The 20,705-nt window shown below is 35.2% G+C and overlaps 1 protein-coding gene across 12 annotated transcripts in view; it reads left to right on the top strand.

Moving 5' to 3' along the window:
• Positions 1-20,705, top strand: part of MCTP1 (multiple C2 and transmembrane domain containing 1) — a gene marked incomplete at both ends in the record, with an annotated part of 313,509 nt that overhangs the window by 161,220 nt on the left and 131,584 nt on the right. For 9 of the 12 annotated variants that reach the window (XM_084504204.1, XM_084504196.1, XM_084504201.1 and 6 more), the window contains 2 exons: positions 3,694-3,732; positions 17,595-17,765. In XM_084504204.1, the coding sequence (XP_084360330.1) occupies positions 3,694-3,732; positions 17,595-17,765 (210 nt within the window). The remainder of the gene's footprint in view (positions 1-3,693; positions 3,733-17,594; positions 17,766-20,705) is intronic. The other 3 variants (XM_084504205.1, XM_084504202.1, XM_084504198.1) reach the window with 1 other exon arrangement.

The following is a 20,705-nucleotide window of genomic DNA, read 5'->3' as shown; positions in this document are numbered from 1 at the left end:
ATAGTTGATCATATTTTGGATGGAACTATCCTTTATGAAGCCTTGAGATGTGCAGAGATGTGAGAAATTTGGTATGGTACACAGATGAGCATTTTCTTCCTTCTTTCTGGAAGAAATTCTGACAAAATGCAAATTTTCAGTGTGCTGATAGGTAAGATTTTCTTTCTAATTTATAGCTAAAAGGTCCCATTCCCTAAGATCAAAACAAACTCATCTTTAGATTCAGATAACTATTAAGAATATTAACATTTGCATATAACTATGTAAAATTATATTACTAACTGGAAGAGCTGAGAATTTATCACCAAATCCTGTTATACAGTGATAAGCAATGCTTAAGGAGTTTACAGTTTGTGTGCTTCCAGGAGAATAATATTAGACATGGTTTCAATTTAAAACAGGCTTTGTATACTATGTTCATAAATAAGAACACATTGTTTGATTTTCATACTGTGTTTTCTCAGGAAAAACATGCAGAAGTAGCCTGCAATTGTCTATGAGTACAGGCGGCTGAACAATTTAACATTTCTAGCAAATCTTTGCCTTCGGTGACCTAGTGCTTTTTCTGACAGCATAAAAATCGTAACTTTTCGAGTACTAATCTCATAATATAATAACATTCAAATTATGTACCTGAATAGATGTCTATTCTTATGAGTATTATTGAAAGGAAAAGTCAGATTTGTTCTGACTTTTGAACATTCATAAATTGTGAATCAAAATCAATGGTTGAATTGTTCTTATACACCACAGAAGTAAGAATGTCTTTAGTATTCATGAATACTAACACAATTGAGTTGCAGTAGCACTAGTTCCAGTAATTCATTTGCATTTGCTTTGTGCTGTTAACAGTACTTGTCCTTTACATTAATATCGCTGTTTGAATTACTTTGCTTTGATAGAACAGACAGTGTAGTTCACTAGTGTAAACGAAGAAGACTTAAAATTAAAAAGTACACAAGAAGTATGTATATGCAAAAATACATTAAAATCTATGAGCTCTACAAAAAATACTTTTATCTCTACTTGTAAAAATATGTTTATGATGCAGTCTCTTCTACCTTTTCCTTAATTTCTCCTTTTGAAGAATGTGATTTTAAAAAAGTCAGAACTAACAAAGAATTGGATTTTCTCTTCAACATGCTTGAATAAAGCTTGTTTTGTTTCTTTAATTCTGACAGTATTTACCTCTAAATACCTGTACATTATGCATGCCCGTGTGTCATTTATATTGCATGCATGCCAATTAAAAATGTGTATGAGATGTCTGCAAATTCTGTGCTTGGTGTTGTAACCATTGGTGCCGTGGTGCATGTTTTGGCTTTCTCTAGCAGAGTGCCGTCACAGGTTTTGTCACTGGAGAACTTGCACAGTGTTTGTGAGTTCCTTGGAGCTGCACGTCTGCTGTGTATTCTCTGTTTATAAGCCTAGGGCTTAAAAACAACTCTTGGCTACAGGGAATCAGAAAGTTGGGGGCTTGATCAGAACAGTGGCCTTGGGGCCAGCAGAGCTTGAGCACTACTGTTTGGCAGCTGCCAATGGCTTGAGTAACATAAAATGGAAAAAAGGAAGCATATGAGTGTTACTTGGATATTGCTCTTTGGTGAGAATTAAATTACAAATTACAGCATCTTTTTTTTTTTTTTTTTTTTTGCCTTAAACAATCAATCCTAAATGATGTCCTAAATGATGTTCTGTTTTTGTTTTGTTTTTGCTTTTGACTTTTTTGCTTTTGACTTTTTTGCTTTTTTGTCAATAAAAATATTGACAATTTTAATATGCTGTCAATTTCCTCAATTTGCTTACTGTCTTAAATCTTACAGTGTAAAACTGTCAATCTTATAGTGTAAGCTTATTTTTGTCTTTTTAACTTTGCCAAAGGGATTATCATATAATAGAAGAAAGAATGACAGAAGGGGGTTCAGGCATGGAGTATTTTTGTATCACATAGTTCCACGTAGAGTAGACCATCCATCACAACCCACAACCTGTCCCATACTCTATATTTGTTTTATTGGCTGCTAAGAATGGTTTTGATTGATTCATCTCAACCTGCTACAGCTGGTGATATTGCCAGTGCACTCAGCAAGTATGTCACATTTCTTTAGCTGCTGCACACACCTAACTTAGCAAAGCTGAAATGATCAGACACATAGGTGTCTGATTCACATAACTGGGCTGAATCATCCTCCCTGCTCACAGCCTGGTCCGCAGATGTGTGGGATGAAGCAGGAGGCAGATGTGTGGGAGGAAGAGAGGCACAAAGGTAGGTCAGACAGGATGCAGAAATGTGGTTACACAAGAAACGCTGCGGTCCTCGAGCTGCTTGCTCTCCACGTGCCCCTCTCATTCTGCCCAAGAGAATGGGTGAAGTGGCTTTCTCCAGCTTTGCAACAAATTTAATATCTATGAATATTTACCGAGGCTATGGTACCATTAACTTAATGGCAGGGCTGTTAAGCTATCTGACCATAGCAACTTAACAGTTTTCAGTTTTCCTCACCAGCTTTTTTCTCCTCCCAACAAACTGCATCTATTGTAACCAAATTCTGGATATTTTAAAAGTAGGGAAAAAACATATTTCATCCTGGCGTGTTTTGTTTTGTTTTGTTTTGTTTTTGTCCCCCTCCCCCTCCATTTAATACTCATGTCATAGTGAGCAAAACACATGCATTTCAAAATTTATTTCAGCCTGAAGAACAAAACATTTTTGCAATAGTTAACTAAAAAATAAGTATTGTACTTGTTTTTCATGATCTAAAGAAAGTTTAAAGAGAAATTAATGGCCTTTGATTTATTCTTGCCCAGTGTAAGCACAAGCTGAAAAATGTTGTTAAATTGCACAAACTGATTTCTCTGTATTTCCACAGAACTGCTTTAAGCAATAGTTGTGTTCACTGATAAATTGCCCACAGATAAATTATCCATCCTGACCCGTTTTATTTACCAATTAGAAGTCTGTTTCTCTCGACACTGTTTTCCAGCACGTTTTAACAGTACCAAGGTTTTACAGATCACTTATGTAGCAGGACACAGCTACTGTGATTTGTTGTTTTGTTGGTTTTTTTTAGATTGAAGGTATGCACTTTTTTCTTGACCATACATATAATTTTAGCCCATGTGAGTGCTTATCAAAAACTAGAGCTATTTTTAATGCCATGAAACTAAATAGTAGTGATAATCTTAAAATTTTTGTAATAGATGCGTGTTGTCCAAGAATCCTTACATAGGGCATAGGGTTTATCTTTATGTGGCTATGCCTGTGAGCTAAACAGTAGTGTTCTGAAGAATTGGAGTACATTAATGTTTATAAGACAGTCATTCAAGGATGAGGCAAAATTGAATTCAGTATAAATAATGGCAAATTTTTTTTTTTTTTTCCTTATCCAATTCTTTTTTTTTTTTCTTAAAAAAATAAATTAAATATATATATATATAAATATTTTTCACATAATGCATTGTCTCCAGAAATAAGAAATTCACACCACCCAGAGAAGTATACATGGGTGTGAACACTGCTGCTAGATGTCTGGATTTATTTTAGTTTTGTGTAGTTGTCGCTGGAGTGAGTGTACGTGTTGCTGCTTCAGTGGTAATTGTGGTTAAATGTGGATTGTCCCTTTGGAGAGACAGCTGGCCTCCTTTTCTGTATTTCAGAGGAAAGGTAATTAAAATGCTCTATTTTATTTTCAGACAATGCTAATGAGGAAGAGTTGGAAAAGATCAAGTAAGGTAACTTTTAGCATGTGGTCTTCTGGCATTTTTATTACAAGAACTTTGATGTTTTACCAGATATGCCATGCAGGACTTGTGACACAAGATTTATCGTCTTCCTAATTGTGTTTTAATGAAATTGTTTGTATTCTGTCAAATCAAAATCATGAAACAGCTTAACTTTTAATGTAATTATTACATCATTCAAGTTTGTTGTAGCATTTTAGCTTGTCTTGGAAGTGATGTAGTAACTTCTGATAATGACAAGTAAAGGTGTTCTAACTCTTTTTTCTGATAGCTTTAATATCTCATGTATAAACAATTTCTTTTAACACTTACGTGTTAATGTTTAGAAAAAGTTCATGTCAGAGGGTAACTCATTTTCCTATTACTTATTATTATTACTGTTTACAATGCTTGTGTGAAAAAAAAACCAACATTCTGAGTGGCGGCTCTCAAAGATAAATTTCTCTGACTGCAGGACATGCACATATAGCAAAGAACAGTAGCCAGGTTTTCCAAAAGCAGAGGAATCAGTCTTCACTTTATACAGCTCTTTCGATGCATCTCCAGGCAAATTCAGTATCTGACTTTTTTACTCCTAGGAGTCATGTGAGTGAGAAAAAGGGTTAGTGTATATTCTTTTCGTCTAGGGAAAGGCTGGGAGATTCACTGTAGCAGAGTACATTCAGTCTTTTCTGGTATGTGTTTTCAAAAACATAAAGAAAACTTTCATGATTTCATAGCATTTTCAGGCTGCTCTTACTGAATGCTGTTATGCTGCTTTTGAGTTGAGTTGAGCCTTATTATTTATAATTAGAAATAATTTTATATATGAAAATGTAAATAGGTTTAAATCCGTAAGTCTTCATATGCATTGGTAGATTTTTTTTTTTAAATATATTTTCGTGTAAAGGTGTTAAAATGAGAACAAATGAAATAGCTATAAAGGGTAACTTCATAAAATAAGTGATTTACTTTTCTAGCATACTGATGGACGAGGTCATAAGAGGTTATTGATAAACTGTGTTTTATGTACTGCTCACTTGAAAATACTCACATGGTATTTTTAACCTTAAAAAAAAAAAAAAAAAAAAAAAAAAAACAAAGAGCAGGGTTTATAATTCTTGGGCTCTGATTTGGGTTTTCACAGTTTGTTTCTGTGATACAGGATGGTATGTAATTGTTTCCTTTCTGAAATCTATGAAGCAAAGATAGTTGGTGATCTGGTGGTGTGTAATATTTTGCTTTCTCGTATGGCTTGTGTAACGTTTCCCAAAACACATACACAAGTTGCTCAAACTTCTACAGTTGTGAGGTTGGCAAAGGGCCTGGCTGTTTTGCACCCTGCCAGCACTGAGCTAAGTCTTCATCTGCTCAACGTATTGGAGGAGAGTTTGTAAAATCAGTTTAGGAAAAAATTGTCACAAACTTCTTTTCAGTTTGATGCAAATGTGAGCTTTGCTAATCCAGAATGAAAGGCATGTCATGATAGCTGGCAATTCTTCATAGTTGTTCACCTGAGTTATTCACCTGCGTTTTCCTTTGTTACATTCATTTGGCAACACTTAATTCAGTAGACACCATTTTTGAAAAGGGGAATATCAGAAGATTTAGCAAATAGCAAATACATGAATTTAAATTTTACTTTTTTTTTTTTTTTTACATTTATCTCAGCTAAAGTCATACTTTCGCCTAAATTTGTAATACATGTATAATGTGTAATATGCATTGCTGTGCTTGTAATCGATAGACTGAAGTCTTCCAGTTAAGCCACAGAACTGTGTGATAAACTGCACTGTTTTTTTAATTAAAGTCACATTTGATCTAATCTGCTCATTTGCCTCGTAGGACTCTTCCAGAATTCCAAATCCCTGAACTGTTTTTAGGGGAGAAATAAATAAATAAATAAATAATAAACATTTTATTTGCAAACAAATCTCTCCAAAAAAAAAAAAAAAAAAAGAGCTTTCTCAGGGGTGTGGAGGTGTGGAGTGACTGATATTAAATAAGGCGTCATTTGCCCATTTAAAAAATGTTGAGAGACAGGTGCTTAATGCTTTTAGACAATAAAGAAAGTTTCCTATTTGAGATCCTTCATCATGGGGAAGTATTTGTATTACATTTATGAGAGTTGAGAAAAAACTTTTTTTTTTTTGAAATATTATAAATTTTCCATTTTTTTTAGCTTTCTGAAGTCTTTCACGTGACACTTCTAGGAAATCAATCTGATTTTGTACGTTACGATAGTGTACATTTACTGTTTTAAATTGATGTACTTTAAATCTAGATTTAAGACATAACAAATGCACACCGTTATCACATCACTATGCTACGAACGGCTTAACTTGCTTGTAACATGAGCAGTAGCTGAAAAAGAACAGTAACTAATCTTCTGTGTGACAGTATTACACTGTTCATATCCTCACACACAATTACTTTAGATAAATACTCAATCTCTACTCCCAATTACTTCTCCCCTTCTGAATCCTATTGATGAAGTTAGGGTCTCATGAAATACCCAGGTAAATGAATCTCTGCACCTATATGCATCTATTTGTGGGTAAACATATTTCCAACCAGTGTTGTAAACATTTTTTAGTAGTGCTGCAAAAAAAATCTGCTTTTATTTTTGTGTCTTGTGGTATGTAGTAGCTTTGTTGGTTTTGTATTTGTTATTTTATTCTATTTCAAACTTTTCACTGTCATGTTTGCTTTATCTCAGACATACTCTTGATCAAAATTCATGAGACCTAGATGACTTCCACCTGTGTCTGGGTCAGAGGTAATAGTAATCTTTCACTGAATCTAGCAAAAATGAAATTCAAACAGTTTTGAAGTCAGCATTTGCATCCTGTGGAAAGTCAAACTTCCTGTCTTCAGCAACAGGAGACTGCCAATGGTCTATTTTAAAAACCAAAGAAGACAAACCATCGTATTTGTGCTGGGAAGGTACACTTTGCACTCTGTTTAGAATTTATTTATTTCATCCACCAGAAAACAGACGTTGCCTTAGAGCAAACTACTGGTCAGCGGTTATAACTTTGCAGGTATGACTCCAATGCTCTGGGAGACTAACTAGCTCTGCTTCTACTAGTTGCAACAGCATTCATTACTACTTCTGTACTAAGATTCATTATACCTCGAGTAAAGATGGGAATAGATTATTCAATATTTCATGCACTCTCTTGTGATCCAGGTGTTTGGTCAATATCCCCAATGTGGCCATGCTTCAGTTCCTAAGGTTCAGTTTGTTAGATATTCCATGTGGTAGCAGTCAAGGGCTACAGCAGGAAGAAAAAAAAAAGAAAAAAAAAAAAAAAGGAGGGGAGGGGAGAAGAGGAAAACTATTTGTAAGGTCTGAATAGTCAGAGGCATTCATTTCAACCAAGCAGATGATTTTTTTAAGCTTCCACCAGCTTTTTCAAAGGAAAAAATGAACAGCTTTGACCTCTGTCAATGGGTTTTCCATTTTGTGCGTGGAACCTGATTTTTTTGGCTTTCTTGGTACTCCGTGTTGATCACACAGTTTTTCTTTAGGGCAGGTTTTTCCTTTTTTTTTTCCTTCCCATAAAGATACACACTTGTCTTTCTCTTTATGGGAAGACCTCCTGGGTTTTGACCTGCATCCTGGTTTCCCTTCAGATTTTTTTTTTTTAACTGAAATTATTCTCCATACCACTTAGCTTTATATGTTTCTTCACAGGCTTCTGCTACCTATGAAGTACTCACTTTGCTTTTTTTCTTTCATTTCTGGCAATACAGCTTTCTTGCTTGCTCTTGTTCTTTGGTTTGAGGGAAACAAATTTCCTTTTCTCTTGCTTTCTAAACTTTCTGGATACCAGATATAATGTGGTAAAACACCATTGTCTAGGATTAATAGGAGCACAGAAAAGCCCAGACTTGCCAGAGAGGTGATTTATTACTAATAGGTAACACCCACCTTGACAGTGAGATGGTTAGTGCTAATTGCTGAAGTGATTTCCATTAGAGAAACCTTGAGGTGAAAGCTAAACAGGTGATGAGAAATAAAACATTACTTTTTTCAGCATAAGCCAACACAGATGAATTGGGAGGAGCTGTTTTCTGCTTTTTGCTATGCTTATAAAAACATTAGGAAAAAATTAGTTCTGGCTTTTTATTTACTTGTTTCCCTCAGCACAGAGGCTTAATCAGTCACTGAGGAAAGGATACGGGAAGAGCCTATTAAAATGTTGGCAGCATAAAAATGAGTTAGGAATATGCACATATTACTCTCCTTCTTCTCATTTTATATTCTGTTCAGTACAGTGCTGTCAAACATAACAACAAAAAAGTTGCCTCTTTTATTAAGTACTTCCTTTCATTTTTCTCTTAGCTTCTAATGATGAAATTTAATTTATTTTGTCATTGCCTTTACTACCAAGATGTTTCTAAGATATAACCTTACTGCTTCTAGCACTTCTATAATGTGGAGTGGTGTTTAACATTGAAATCAAAAGCATAAATTTGTGATCAATCAAGCTGTAATTGTACTTCACAATCACTTTATGTTAGAGCGAATGTGTTTTTCAGTCAAAATTAAGGTCTTTTGTTTGTTTGCTTGATGTTTTTCTTGGTTATAGCTGGGAAAAGAGAAGAGTCTATATGCTTCATTAAGAAAAAAAAAAAAAAAAGTTGGGTATTTTGTAGTTGTTACCTCCCACTACAATGCACTGACTTTTCAAGTGGCTCTCCTCGCAAAGAGTTAGTTATTTTTATAAAGATTGCTTGTTTGTTTGTTTGTTTGTTTTTAGAGATAATCCTATCTGCATTTGACAATTAATCATTTTCATTAACCTTTCTTTGTGCCACTCTTTCAAAGAACATTTCATGTTATTTTGAGCAGACAGACTTTTCTGCAGAGAATCTGAAGGTACTGGTAAATTGGGTTCCTTTCTCTCTGATGCTGTACAATTTGCTGTATTTATATTATATATCATATATATATTATTATATTATATATTATTATAATATATATATTATTATATATGTATGTACAATTTGCTGCAGGAGGTTAATTCAGAAGAGTGCAGGGGATAGTGGCGTCAGATAGTGTGTTTATCTGTACCTACAGGATAATGTACATAGAATTTGCTTTGAAAATTTTATCCTTGCTGCATTCCATGTGAGGTGAAGGCAATAGAATATGAAAGAACGATCTTGGGAAGGTAACAGGAGGCCAACAGTGAGGCAGGTGGTTTTGGTGAACAGACTGAACCTCGCTTCCCAGATTTTCAATTGCCTCAGATATTAAAAAATCTACTTCTGTGTACATTGGACGTGAAAAAAAGACAGGAAGTAGGAGTAACAACCTGAAAAGTTGTCTTCCTGCCCTAATGTGTGAACAGCCAAACTGTGCTGATGTGTTTTTTTAACCTGTGCATAAAAATCTACAGTGATGGATATTCTGCGACCATGTTATCATTTCCATTAGAATGCTGTGTTTTTGTTTTTGTTTGTTTTTTTGTTTGTTTCCCCTAGTGTCTAACAGTATCTTCTGTGATGCAAATTATGCTTATCTCTTCCTTTGACACAGATATGTTTTGTCACAGTGATTTGGGCACAATTTACTTATAATATTTTAGAGTATGTCTGGGGGTGGGGAAAAAAAGCTATTTTGAAAAAAATAAGTTTAGATTTAATTTGAAAGAAAGTTTTGGGGTGTTCAGAAACTAAAAATGAAGAGTCTGTAGGAAGAAACAAAGCAATTGTTTAGTCAATTAGGTTTTACTCTGTAAATAATGTCAGAAGGAATAGCGATAAGATGGGAGAAATTAACAAGACTGTTGATTGTTGACCACAGTCAGCACAAAGCCTTGATGCTGTGCAAACACTGTTCATCGACAGGTGTGACATCAACAATGATTTAGAAATACATCCAAAACACAGCACCTTCCAGGCTGCTGAGGGTAAACTGAACTCCATCCCAGCCAGACCAAGTACAAGATCAAATGAAGTTTTTAATCAGACTGATTTTCTAACAACCTTTGCTGGGTCTTGGCTCACTGTTAGTTCTAGAGCATGCAGGAAGCCTTGCTGTGAAAGACTGAAGGACAGGGACTGTACAGTTTCAGATGGAAGTGCTCAAAACTATGTCCAACCTGATTTTGAACATTTCCAGTGATGGGGCATCCACAGCTGCTTTAGGTAACCTGTTCCAGTGTCTCACCACCGTCTGCTCATTGCCCAGCCTCTATCCATGTTTGGGATCGACCCAAGACCTTGCACTTGCCTTGTTGATCTTCATGAGGTTCACATGCACTCACTTACCAAGCCTGTCAAGATCCCTCTGGATGCCATCCCTTCCCTTTAGCGTATCAGCTGCACCACCCAGCTTGCTGTCATCCACAGAGCTACAGAGCTGCTGGGTGAGGAAATCTGCAGGAAAAGATAAGATGTCACCCTCTCTTCATTTAAAATTTCTATTTTTTTTCATATTTTAGAACTGCAAATTTTAGAATGCACTAGAATGTATTAGTGCTATTAATTTATATTGTTAACATGTGGCGAGCTCTTTCAGTGTGACTTTGATTACCTGAAATGAAAGCTCCGTTCTTCCCAGGAATTAAGATACATTAGTCTGGGTTGCAACAGGTTATATATAAACTAAGAGTAAAATTAGTTTTTCATCCTGAAGTCACAACTGTGAAGCTGTTTTTGGTTAATTACAGTTGGTGACGAGTGCATTCATTGCCTAAGGCAAGTGAATTAAAGCAGTTCGCAGTTTGTGTTTAGATGACTGTTTTTGCTTTAATTCATCATTACAATACTTTTATACATATATCTTTAAAAACAAAATTATAACTTAGGAACAATTGAAAAAAAATGCTAAATGTAATGTGCCTTCAGCTCCTAAGTGCTGACCGTTTTTTAATTTTATTTCAGATGTTTTCCTAAAAAGATTCGTGTTCAGTAGCACTCACTAAAATGCCAAAAACTGTGGCCTTATTAACTGATACTTTTATGCCTAATTCAAAATATTTGCTTTATGTGACTGATTTGCCTTTTCCTAGCATGAAAAGCTGTATGAAGCATTTTTTCTATTTTAAAATTGAAGCAAATGCTTTTCTGCTGGAACAAGATGTCTCTTGAGTAGAGAATAAAACTTGGAAATAGCAAATCATGGTTTAAGGATAACAAAGACCAGCAGAAATATGGAGTAGTATGACATTTCTTAATTGAAGTAATTTACAATCAACGTAGCATCTTTCAAACAAAGTTGTTTATAATTTTAGAATAGGAGGTTGAATTACTTTGAGATGGTTTATAAGAAATTATTTTTTTAAGCTTAAGAAGATATTAGCTTTTGTAAGCCATTGGGTTCTAGATGTCAGTTTATCAGGTGTAAATAGTGCTTGAAGGAAAACTGCTAAATAATGGAATATAAGTAAAAAATGTCAGAATAGATACACCTGTCTGTTAGACGTCTGGTTATAAAAATTATGCAAATATTTGGTGAAGCTTGTATTTGCATTATGGGTACGTGAGTGGTAGCAGCTGTTATGGTTATCAATCAAAATAGCAGAGTAGTATTTCATCGGCAAGGCGGAGAGCGGGGGGGGGGGGGAAGGGGGGAGGGGGTGTCTGGGTTCAGATTTCCACTTCCAAAAGCTCAAGTAGTTTTCGTCAAGTGTTAGTGGCCATTGTGCTTCTTTGTGTCACATCCACTTTGGTATTAAGACAGCAGAAAACAACATGATCATCAGGAGACCTGTTCACTTCTACATATTGCAAACACAGGTCCCAAGAGGAATTGCTGGGAGGAGGAGAAGGGTGAAGGTTAGCATTATACCAGCACAGGCTCTCCAAAAACTCCTCCCAGCACCTCTTTGTCCTGTATAAATATTTCTGCCGTTTTCCAGAAAATCTGAGGTCTAGCTAGTGCTTTTACTCCTCTTAATAGAGTTGCAACCTTCATCATATTACACATGAGCTGGCTCCAGTGTAAAAGTACGGCGTGGCTTTCCTTGCATTTGTTTAAGTAGTATGCACAATTGTTGGACTCTGGAAACCACAAAAATTCATGAAATGTTGCAGAAGTATCAGCTGTTATTACAAATACTGCAGTGTCACCAGAAAACTGTTACAACAGTGACAATATCAAGTTGTCAGAGCAAACGTCCTAGACCGGATTTAACATGGTGGTCATATTAGGAATACACAAGGCATAGGGTAGCATAAACTTCACAGGTTCTGAAAGGGTCAGATTAGCTTCTCCTGGAATAGAAATGTCCTCAATTAACAATTATTGTTTATCAGAAGATAAGATAAATATTCTTTCATATTACAGTAATTATCAGAAGTAATCCATTTATGAAGCTTGTTGACGAACAGTGAGCAGAAATTACAAGGAATTGTCAGAGTCCCGCTGAAGGCCTTTTTAGTAGCTCAGTAGCTATCTGTTGATAAATTCTGCAAGGTGTTCTATTTTTTCTAATTTCTAACAGAGGAGAAGAATTTTCTGTCTGTTTTTTTGCATCTGGTTGTCCTGTGATTTCTTGTCATGTATGCAAGGTAGCATCAGTGTCTATTGATATTCCTAATCTTTTTTTTTCTTATTTTTTTTTCTTTGCCCCCCCCCCTCCCCCCATTTAATTCTTATTTCATAGTGAGTAAATTACACGCATTTCAAAATTTATTTCAGTCTGAACAACAAAGCATTTTGCAATAATTAATTAAAAAATAAGCATTGTACTTGTTTTTCATGATCTAAAGAAAGTTTAAAGAGAAATTAATGGCCTTTGATTTATTCTTGCCCAGTGTAAGCACAAGCTGAAAAATGTTGTTAAATTGCACAAACTAATTTCTCTGTATTTCCACAGAACTGCTTTAAGCAATAGTTGTGTTCACTGATAAATTGCCCACAGATAAATTATCCATCCTGACCCGTTTTATTTACCAATTAGAAGTCTGTTTCTCTCGACACTGTTTTCCAGCACGTTTTAACAGTACCAAGGTTTTACAGATCACTTATGTAGCAGGACACAGCTACTGTGATTTGTTGTTTTGTTGGTTTTTTTTAGATTGAAGGTATGCACTTTTTTCTTGACCATACATATAATTTTAGCCCATGTGAGTGCTTATCAAAAACTAGAGCTATTTTTAATGCCATGAAACTAAATAGTAGTGATAATCTTAAAATTTTTGTAATAGATGCGTGTTGTCCAAGAATCCTTACATAGGGCATAGGGTTTATCTTTATGTGGCTATGCCTGTGAGCTAAACAGTAGTGTTCTGAAGAATTGGAGTACATTAATGTTTATAAGACAGTCATTCAAGGATGAGGCAAAATTGAATTCAGTATAAATAATGGCAAATTTTTTTTTTTTTTTCCTTATCCAATTCTTTTTTCTCTTCCTTTTTTTTTTTTTCCATAAAATAGAAGAAAAAAATGTATAAATCTTTTTCACATAATGCATTGTCTCCAGAAATAAGAAATTCTTATGTCTATTGACATTCTTAATTTTTTTTTTGTTTTCTTTTTTGTTTTCTTTAAATGTTTTATCTGAGCTGTGTACATATACCAGAATCTGGGGAACTGAGGAACTGGTGGGTAAAGAATTCTGACTTTTTACTGGAATTGGCAGCAGTCGTTTACAATGATGGCTCTGTTTTGCTTTGCTGTATTCGTATTTACTCTGTTCAGCCATGGAGCGAAGTTCTTTGCTACACTCCTTCTTGATTGTATTTAATTTCAAGGTTCCAACCCAAAGTTAGTCTTTGGATAGATAAACTTTTGCAGGAAACATGGCTGCATCATTTATTTATTTGATTTTATGACTTTTTTTGTTTAAATAAGTTTGTGGTAGGCACACTGTTCTAATCTGCCTGCAACAGCACCCAGAGGCACTCATTATTTTGGGGGTGGCTGTGCAGACATATCAATGACAGAAGGGAAAATGTTTTCATCCAACTAGGAAATCCTGTTTGTATTAGGCAATAAAACACAGGAGGACTAATGGCTGTATTTAATTTCAGACAGTTTAGTAGTCTAGTGAGGTGAACAATAATTCACTGAAGAGTTATGTCTGAGAAGCTGTATGTGGTCATTAGCTTACTTCATCTCTTAACTGCTGAACTGTTCTCAAGCAATAGATTTTGCATTCAAGGACACAGAGGAGGGGTGTGCCCTATTGGTGTGTGTAGCAAGGAGATTTAGTAAAAGCAAATTCTGTTCACATGGGCACAAGCACTTGCAAGTGAGAGAGGTGGTTCTTCATACAGCATGAAGACTGGTCAGGTCAGGTCTGGAGGGGACAGCTCATGAGGCTTCTCCAGCTAATTACAGGCTAGAGTTTCAAAGGTCACTTAGATACCCAGAGATAAACACTTAAAAGATTTTCAAAACTGCTTAGTAAAGCTTCTCTTCTATCGAAGAAAGTCATAACAAAGTTGTGTTGACTGATGCACTCATCCAGAACGTGTTCTTGCAGTCTTGGCCCTCAGAAGCCCTGTCCACAGCTTCAATAAGGTCCACGCTGAATGTGGAGCCTCAGCCCACAGTGACACCTTCCTTTAAGTCTCTGAGACGTTGCTCTGTACTGTGTCCCGAGGAGAGCACCATGGCACATTTGGCTTTGGGAGTGGACAACACTCCCAAAGTCCTGGAGGCCCAGGACTTCCCAGTACCTAGATTTTTTCTAAGCCTAGGTTGGTTTGTGACTCAAATCCAGTACTATACGCCCACATACAGAATTTTAAGCCATGTGGTAAGATCATCTTTCAGCTCTGCTGTTTATTTGGCGGACTATATTAATCATATCTAATAGGGGATACAGTTCTATTTTGGTGTCAGCAGGTTTTCTGCTGTTGGCATCCCTAGCCTTTCTGCTACCCTGAATACAGATAGAACAGGGGAAACACAATTAGAAGCTAAATTTATCAGATCAGAAAATGTTATTTTTACATACTGCTTATGATAGAAGTATTAAAGATATAAGATATGAAGAGATGTGTGTTTTTCTCTTGCAGGCAGCTCTAAGCATCTTTTGACATGAAAAAAAAATCTTTTTCAAAATCCTTTTCAAAAACCTAATTTTTACTTTCATTTGGGAAAAGAAAATTTCACAGTATGCAAGCCACATTTTTTTTTTTTGATTGGTTGGTTGATTTTTGTTTTGTTTTTAATCACATTAATGCTGGTTAGCTGTGGCCTGAGATCTTGTCCTTGCTTCTATTGGAACTGTGACATTACACAGACAGCATGGCCAATTACAGATGGAAGTATTCTGAAATATAACTTTACACCTACTCCCAGAGAAATTAAAAACCTTGCAGTTTCTTTAAGTTTTTATCTGTTTGTGGCAGAAGAGTGAAACCAGGATGCAATATGCATCACCTACTTTGTTGGAAATAAGACAACTAAGAACTAGTCTCAAGAAATATTTCTTCGTAGGAGCAACTAGGAAAGAGTCATGCTGATGTTTTCATTTTACTCTCATGGTTTTATTTCTGGCATTGTGGGATGGATTACAGAAGATTGCTTACATACCTAAAAAAAAGTACCTAGAATGATGCACCCGTCTCATCCTGTGAAATGAACGTCATAAGGAAAGATCTCTGATGTGAAATTAGTCTTATCTTCCATTATTTCATTTATTAGCTTTTGACAAATTTGACTTGAAATCTAGGTATTCTCCTTAGTTTTAGTTCCCACTAGCTGTAGTCCTTCTCTTTCAGTATGTCTTCCTTTTTCAGTTTGCTATTTCATGGATCTGTGTGTTGCCAATAAAGCCAGGGAGAGAAGAGCACAACCATGGTCCAAATTCACTACCTCAGAGAAGCAGCAGCAGCAAGTAGCACATACCAGTTTATTTCTAGCAGCCAGCTTCTTTTATTCCAGCAGATTGAAATTTGAGCTGTAGCTTTGCTATCAGTCAACACGCCACTGGTATCTGATGAACACTTTGCGCATCATAAACTGTATAACCTAGCTCTGACCTGAAAGGGCTTTCTGAAGCAAAACATGAATACTTGTTCTCAGGATTTCTTCTTGGTTCTTGTAAACTCCTATCTGACCCAGCTGTTCTACACTCTGTGCTGGATCATCTGGTCTTGCCTTGCCACCTCAAATGAAAATTACATTGGTTGATGAAACTCACTACTGCTCATAAAAAATAAAATAAAATAAAATAAAATAAAATAAAATAAAATAAAATAAAATAAAATAAAATAAAATAAAATAAAATAAAATAAAATAAAATAAAATAAAACAAAACAAAATTCATTAAAATTCATTAAAATTCATTATATTTAATAATTTTACCTTGTTGTAAATGTAATCTCTTCTAACAACTACGTTTCTTTCCTGTGTCCTAATTTTTGTAGGGTTTCTACTTTCTGGTGTCACACTGCTGCTTTATGTCACAGGTTAAGTTAAAAGTTACTCCACAGCTGAACTCTATAGTTCCTCGTTTGCCTTTGCAATAACAATAATTTTTTGAGAAACTTCTCTGCAGTCAAATCCTTCACTTCTGCAAGGTAGATCTTAACTAAACAGTGAAATATTTTGGCAGTAACCATATTCATTAGAATGAATAGCTATTAGAAATACATTACAATATGGTATGCAACATACTGCTAAAAGCATGTTACTTGGGTTTACTCTGACCCAAGTGAACCCAGTCCTTATGTATAACACTTATCCCTAGAGTTTGGTGAGAGCAGGTTGTAATTCAGTCATAATTCAGTGTACTTTTTGTAATCTTCTCTGGATACTAAATAAAGTGAAATTCCTACCCTATGCATTTGCATGGTTATAACCATCCAGTTCTGTTTACCCTGCAAAAGACTCAAACGAAATTTGCACTGAAAACCCTTAAAAGATGCATCAGTGATGAAGCTAATAATGCAACAGCATTTTGTTGCATGGATGGTTCCTGAAGCTACAAAGCCTTTGCTGCTCAAACTACATTGCATAATAAAGAGAATGCAGCCTTGATATATATTTATAGCCCAGTGTCTGTACAGACATGAGTTTTTTTGATTCCTAGGCAGAGTAATTTGTAAGTTAAATATTGTATAGCTATCTAATGTTCTGATTTTAGATAAGGCAATTCTGAATGAATACAATTGCAGAATAAGAGGTGTCCTCCCACACACCTGAGACGTGTTTTCTCTATCTGAAGAGTGCAAAAGTGGTATGTCAGTTCTCCCCACTCTTCCACCCCCAGTGGAGTTCATTGATGAATGCTGTGGCCATATGGTTTGTGGGTGTCTATGTGAACTTTTTTTCCCCAAAAGTTAGCAATTGAGAGGTTCACAACTTTCTACACAGTTCCAATTAAAGGTTCAGCAAAGTCTCATCATGAAAATCTTCAGCTAACATGTTGATACTTAATTCAATTCTCCATGCTGCAAATAGTTGTCAAGCACAGGAGTTTATTGTTTTATTTTTCTGTGATACACACTTTTCGTGGTGGGTTTATATTATCTTAATGGAGGTTTCATTTTCTTGCTGTTCTCTGTTTTAATGTTTGCTGAAGTTCGTTCAGTCATATGCAACTCATATAACAGACTTCATAACATTTATTTGTAGTGTTGCTAGTTCATTCTGCAGGGACAGAAGTGAAGCAGGAAGAAAACAGAATTATCTTTTCTTTTTTTTTTTTTTTAACATTTCCTTAAGCAGTATTAGTTGAGCTTCATTCTGCGAAGCAGAACATGACATTACCTGCACATTAGTCACAATTTTCTCTCCAAGCAATTCTTTATAATGTGGTTTACATATGTACTGTCAAATAACTTTAAAATGGCTTAAGACGGTTGTTCTACATTCATGATAATAGAAAAATGAACATTAAAACACAGGAAATCTATGGATTTGTTTTAACTAAAACTTTGTTTTTATTTCCCTGAAGTTTCAGACCCAGAGCTTACGCCTCTCAGACCTGCACAGAAAATCTCAGCTATGGAGAGGGATAGTTAGCGTTACCTTGATAGAAGGTCGTGAACTTAAGGCGATGGATGCAAATGGGCTAAGTGACCCTTATGTGAAGTTCCGTCTGGGGCATCAGAAGTACAAGAGCAAGGTAATTTTGGTCTGCACTGCACATAGACTCTGTTTGAAGTAGTTTCTTCCTGTTTGAGCTTTTTTTGTCTTGCATAAGTACTTAAATAATGCTGGGGATTTATTAGCTGTCACAGCACCTGGATTTTTCTTCAAATGTTTTCTTGTATTTCATTATAAACCAAAATATAAATTAAATAAAGCCAGATAGTAAAAAAAAAAAAAAAAAAAAAAAAAAAAAAGAAGAAAAAAAAAAAGCACTAAAAATGTAGGCACACCATATTTTCCATACAAACTGTTGGCTTTTTTTTCTTGCTCCTGGTCCATCATTGCAGGGGACAATTTTACAGTGATTGTGACAAGTAGATACCACATCTGTGCCTTTCTGGCTTGATGCAAGTAGACTTGCATCATTTGCATAGTGGTGTCCTCGATGAGAATCATGTTTATGTTCTCATTTTGTTCATTGTGTCCTTGCCTCAAGTTTCATTAAGTTTTTGTATATGTATGTGTTTAACATGCAAGGAGGATTGATCAGGGAGAAAATGACTGCAGAGAGCTGCTTTGTTTCCTTGCTATTATTTTTATTTTCCTCATTCCTGTTGGCTTGAAAATTGCTGTTTGTGGAAGATGCTGGGATCACTGATGACACACCTTCGTCTTTCTATGGCCATGACAGCCCTTGTGGTCTTTGGAGCCAGAAGAAAGCAAAAGTCAGAAAGAGGCCACAAGTGTCTGGATGTCAACTTTTCAAACCTCAGAGCCAGCCTTAGGGCCTTCTGACCTAGGCTTATGGGGGAATTGTTGATTCCCACAGGCTACTCACAAACTGTCTAAATATATATATATAGATATATATATATAGATATATACATTTAGCTGCTGTCTTAATTTCAACGAGTGAATTGACTGATAATCTGAACACTTTGTCTGGCATCATGTAGGGTTTCAAAGCTTGTTAACTACTGTGTATAATTTGGCTTTTGAAAATGAAAAATATGCCTTGGTATTACTAAAATTTCGGTGAAGAGAACTCTAGCAGGAATCCTAATTCAGACTGTAGTTTCTATCCCACATTTGAACTGGCTATCAAGGAAGTCAATTCCAATTCTCCTCTATTTCCATTTCTGTAACTGTGGTTTTTAAAATCATGTAGATTAGTGACATTTTCCCTGTCATTATTTGGAGTCTGTAAATTGGAAGAAAATAATGTTTCCTGTTAAGTATTTACAAAAAAAAAAAAAAAAAAAAAAAAGACACTGAAGAGATGCACTTCTTTTCAGACATCTCAGACAAAATCAGAAGATACACTTATCAGTTTGAAATACAGGAAAGATATTTTTCGGAGGTGTAATACTGAATGATCATTATTTATAATCATGTGTCTTTACTGGAATAAGGTGGAGAGTAATTTACAGATTTATAAGAAAGTCAGAAATCCTTTTGTAGCCTGTTAACAAACAGCATGGGAAAGCACGTGGGCTAATTGGCAGATCTTCATCTCAATATCCTGTACATACTGTTTGCAATAATCTCCATTTTATTTATTTTACTTTATTTTTGTCTTCTGGGTAAAAAAGTGAAGCTATAAATTCATCACATTACACTGTTCTAGACCTGTCTTCACACTGTAAGGGAATTTATTTGTTCTTTTGATTGACTTTCAGTATCTTTGTTGTGTTGCGACCAATGGGTTCTTTACTTTTTCTGTGATGTAGGTTGGAACATGCATAGGTGCTATGTGATTGATATACTTCCCACCCCATACCCCCCCCAAAAAAAAAAAAAAAAAAAAAAAAAAAAAAAAAAAAAAAAAAAAAAAGAAAACAATATATATATATATATATTATATATATGTGTATTATATATACATATATATATTTGACCTTTTTAATCCCTTTTTATCCTTTGGCTTTGTGATAAATAACTTCCCGTGCATAGTGTTGAGATTAAACGTCTCTTAAACGGCATCAGGATCCATATGCTGCTGTCAGTCCCCATCAATGCCTGAAGAATCATCTGAAAATCTATTTTTGTGTCCTCACACCCACTTCAGGGTCTGTATCTACCTACCTTTTCACCCCTGTTGTCACCCAGTTTTATGATAGTGTTACTTGGTTTGAAAAAAAAATATGTATATATATACTTTTAAATCTGTGCATTCTCATGTACAAATCAAAATGAAGAAATCAAATCTCATGCTTTGAGGACTTAAACATTTCAGTAGCTTGTCTAGTCCTTAATCCTCTTTAATTTTTCCATTTTTTCAGGTCAGTGAAATGCATCAATCTTGAAAGTAGAGATATCTGTCCTAGTACTTTGCCTATGAAGCTATGACCACTGTTTTGCGTTTTGATTTATAAACATACAAAGCTTCTGTACTGCAAAGCATGTTCAGAAGGACATGGACTGAAGTATGTTGAAGTACAAATACATCTTTTGTTAGAAGTAGCTGGACTGAAAATGATTCAGAAAACTACTACTATTTGAGCAGCAAAGGAAAGGAAGTAAACTACAGTTGTTTGTTTGTTTGATTTCATTATTATTTTTTTGTAATTACATTTTTCTCCCAGTATTAATGAAGCTGGGGAAAGATGAGACAATCAAATTGTTTCTGTTTAAATACTCTTAGTCACCATCTAATTGTCATTTCAGGTGCTTTGTTCTTCTTTAGGCTGAGGTAATTTGTAGCTAACTGCTACTCAAGATAGGGCATGATTATTCTACAAAAGAAATGTATCAATTCCCAGCATAAATCCTTTGTTCTGAAGGCTTTTGAAGGTGACAGGCTGCAAGATTTTGGGTGTTGATGATGTGTCAAAGAAGCATAAGAGAACTGACCAATAGTCTTTTTAAATTATTTTTTTTAAATCCTCAATCCTTGAAATACTCATACCGCAAAAATGCTTCCTGAACACAGACTCTAAAGACCAAATTTGAAATTCAAGAGAAAGTTTGCCTT

This window comes from Aythya ferina, assembly GCF_964211825.1.
Source record: "Aythya ferina genome assembly, chromosome: Z".
Classification (NCBI taxonomy): domain Eukaryota; kingdom Metazoa; phylum Chordata; class Aves; order Anseriformes; family Anatidae; genus Aythya; species Aythya ferina.
Note: the sequence above shows the minus strand (reverse complement) of the source record. Positions and strands in the feature narration are given on the sequence as shown.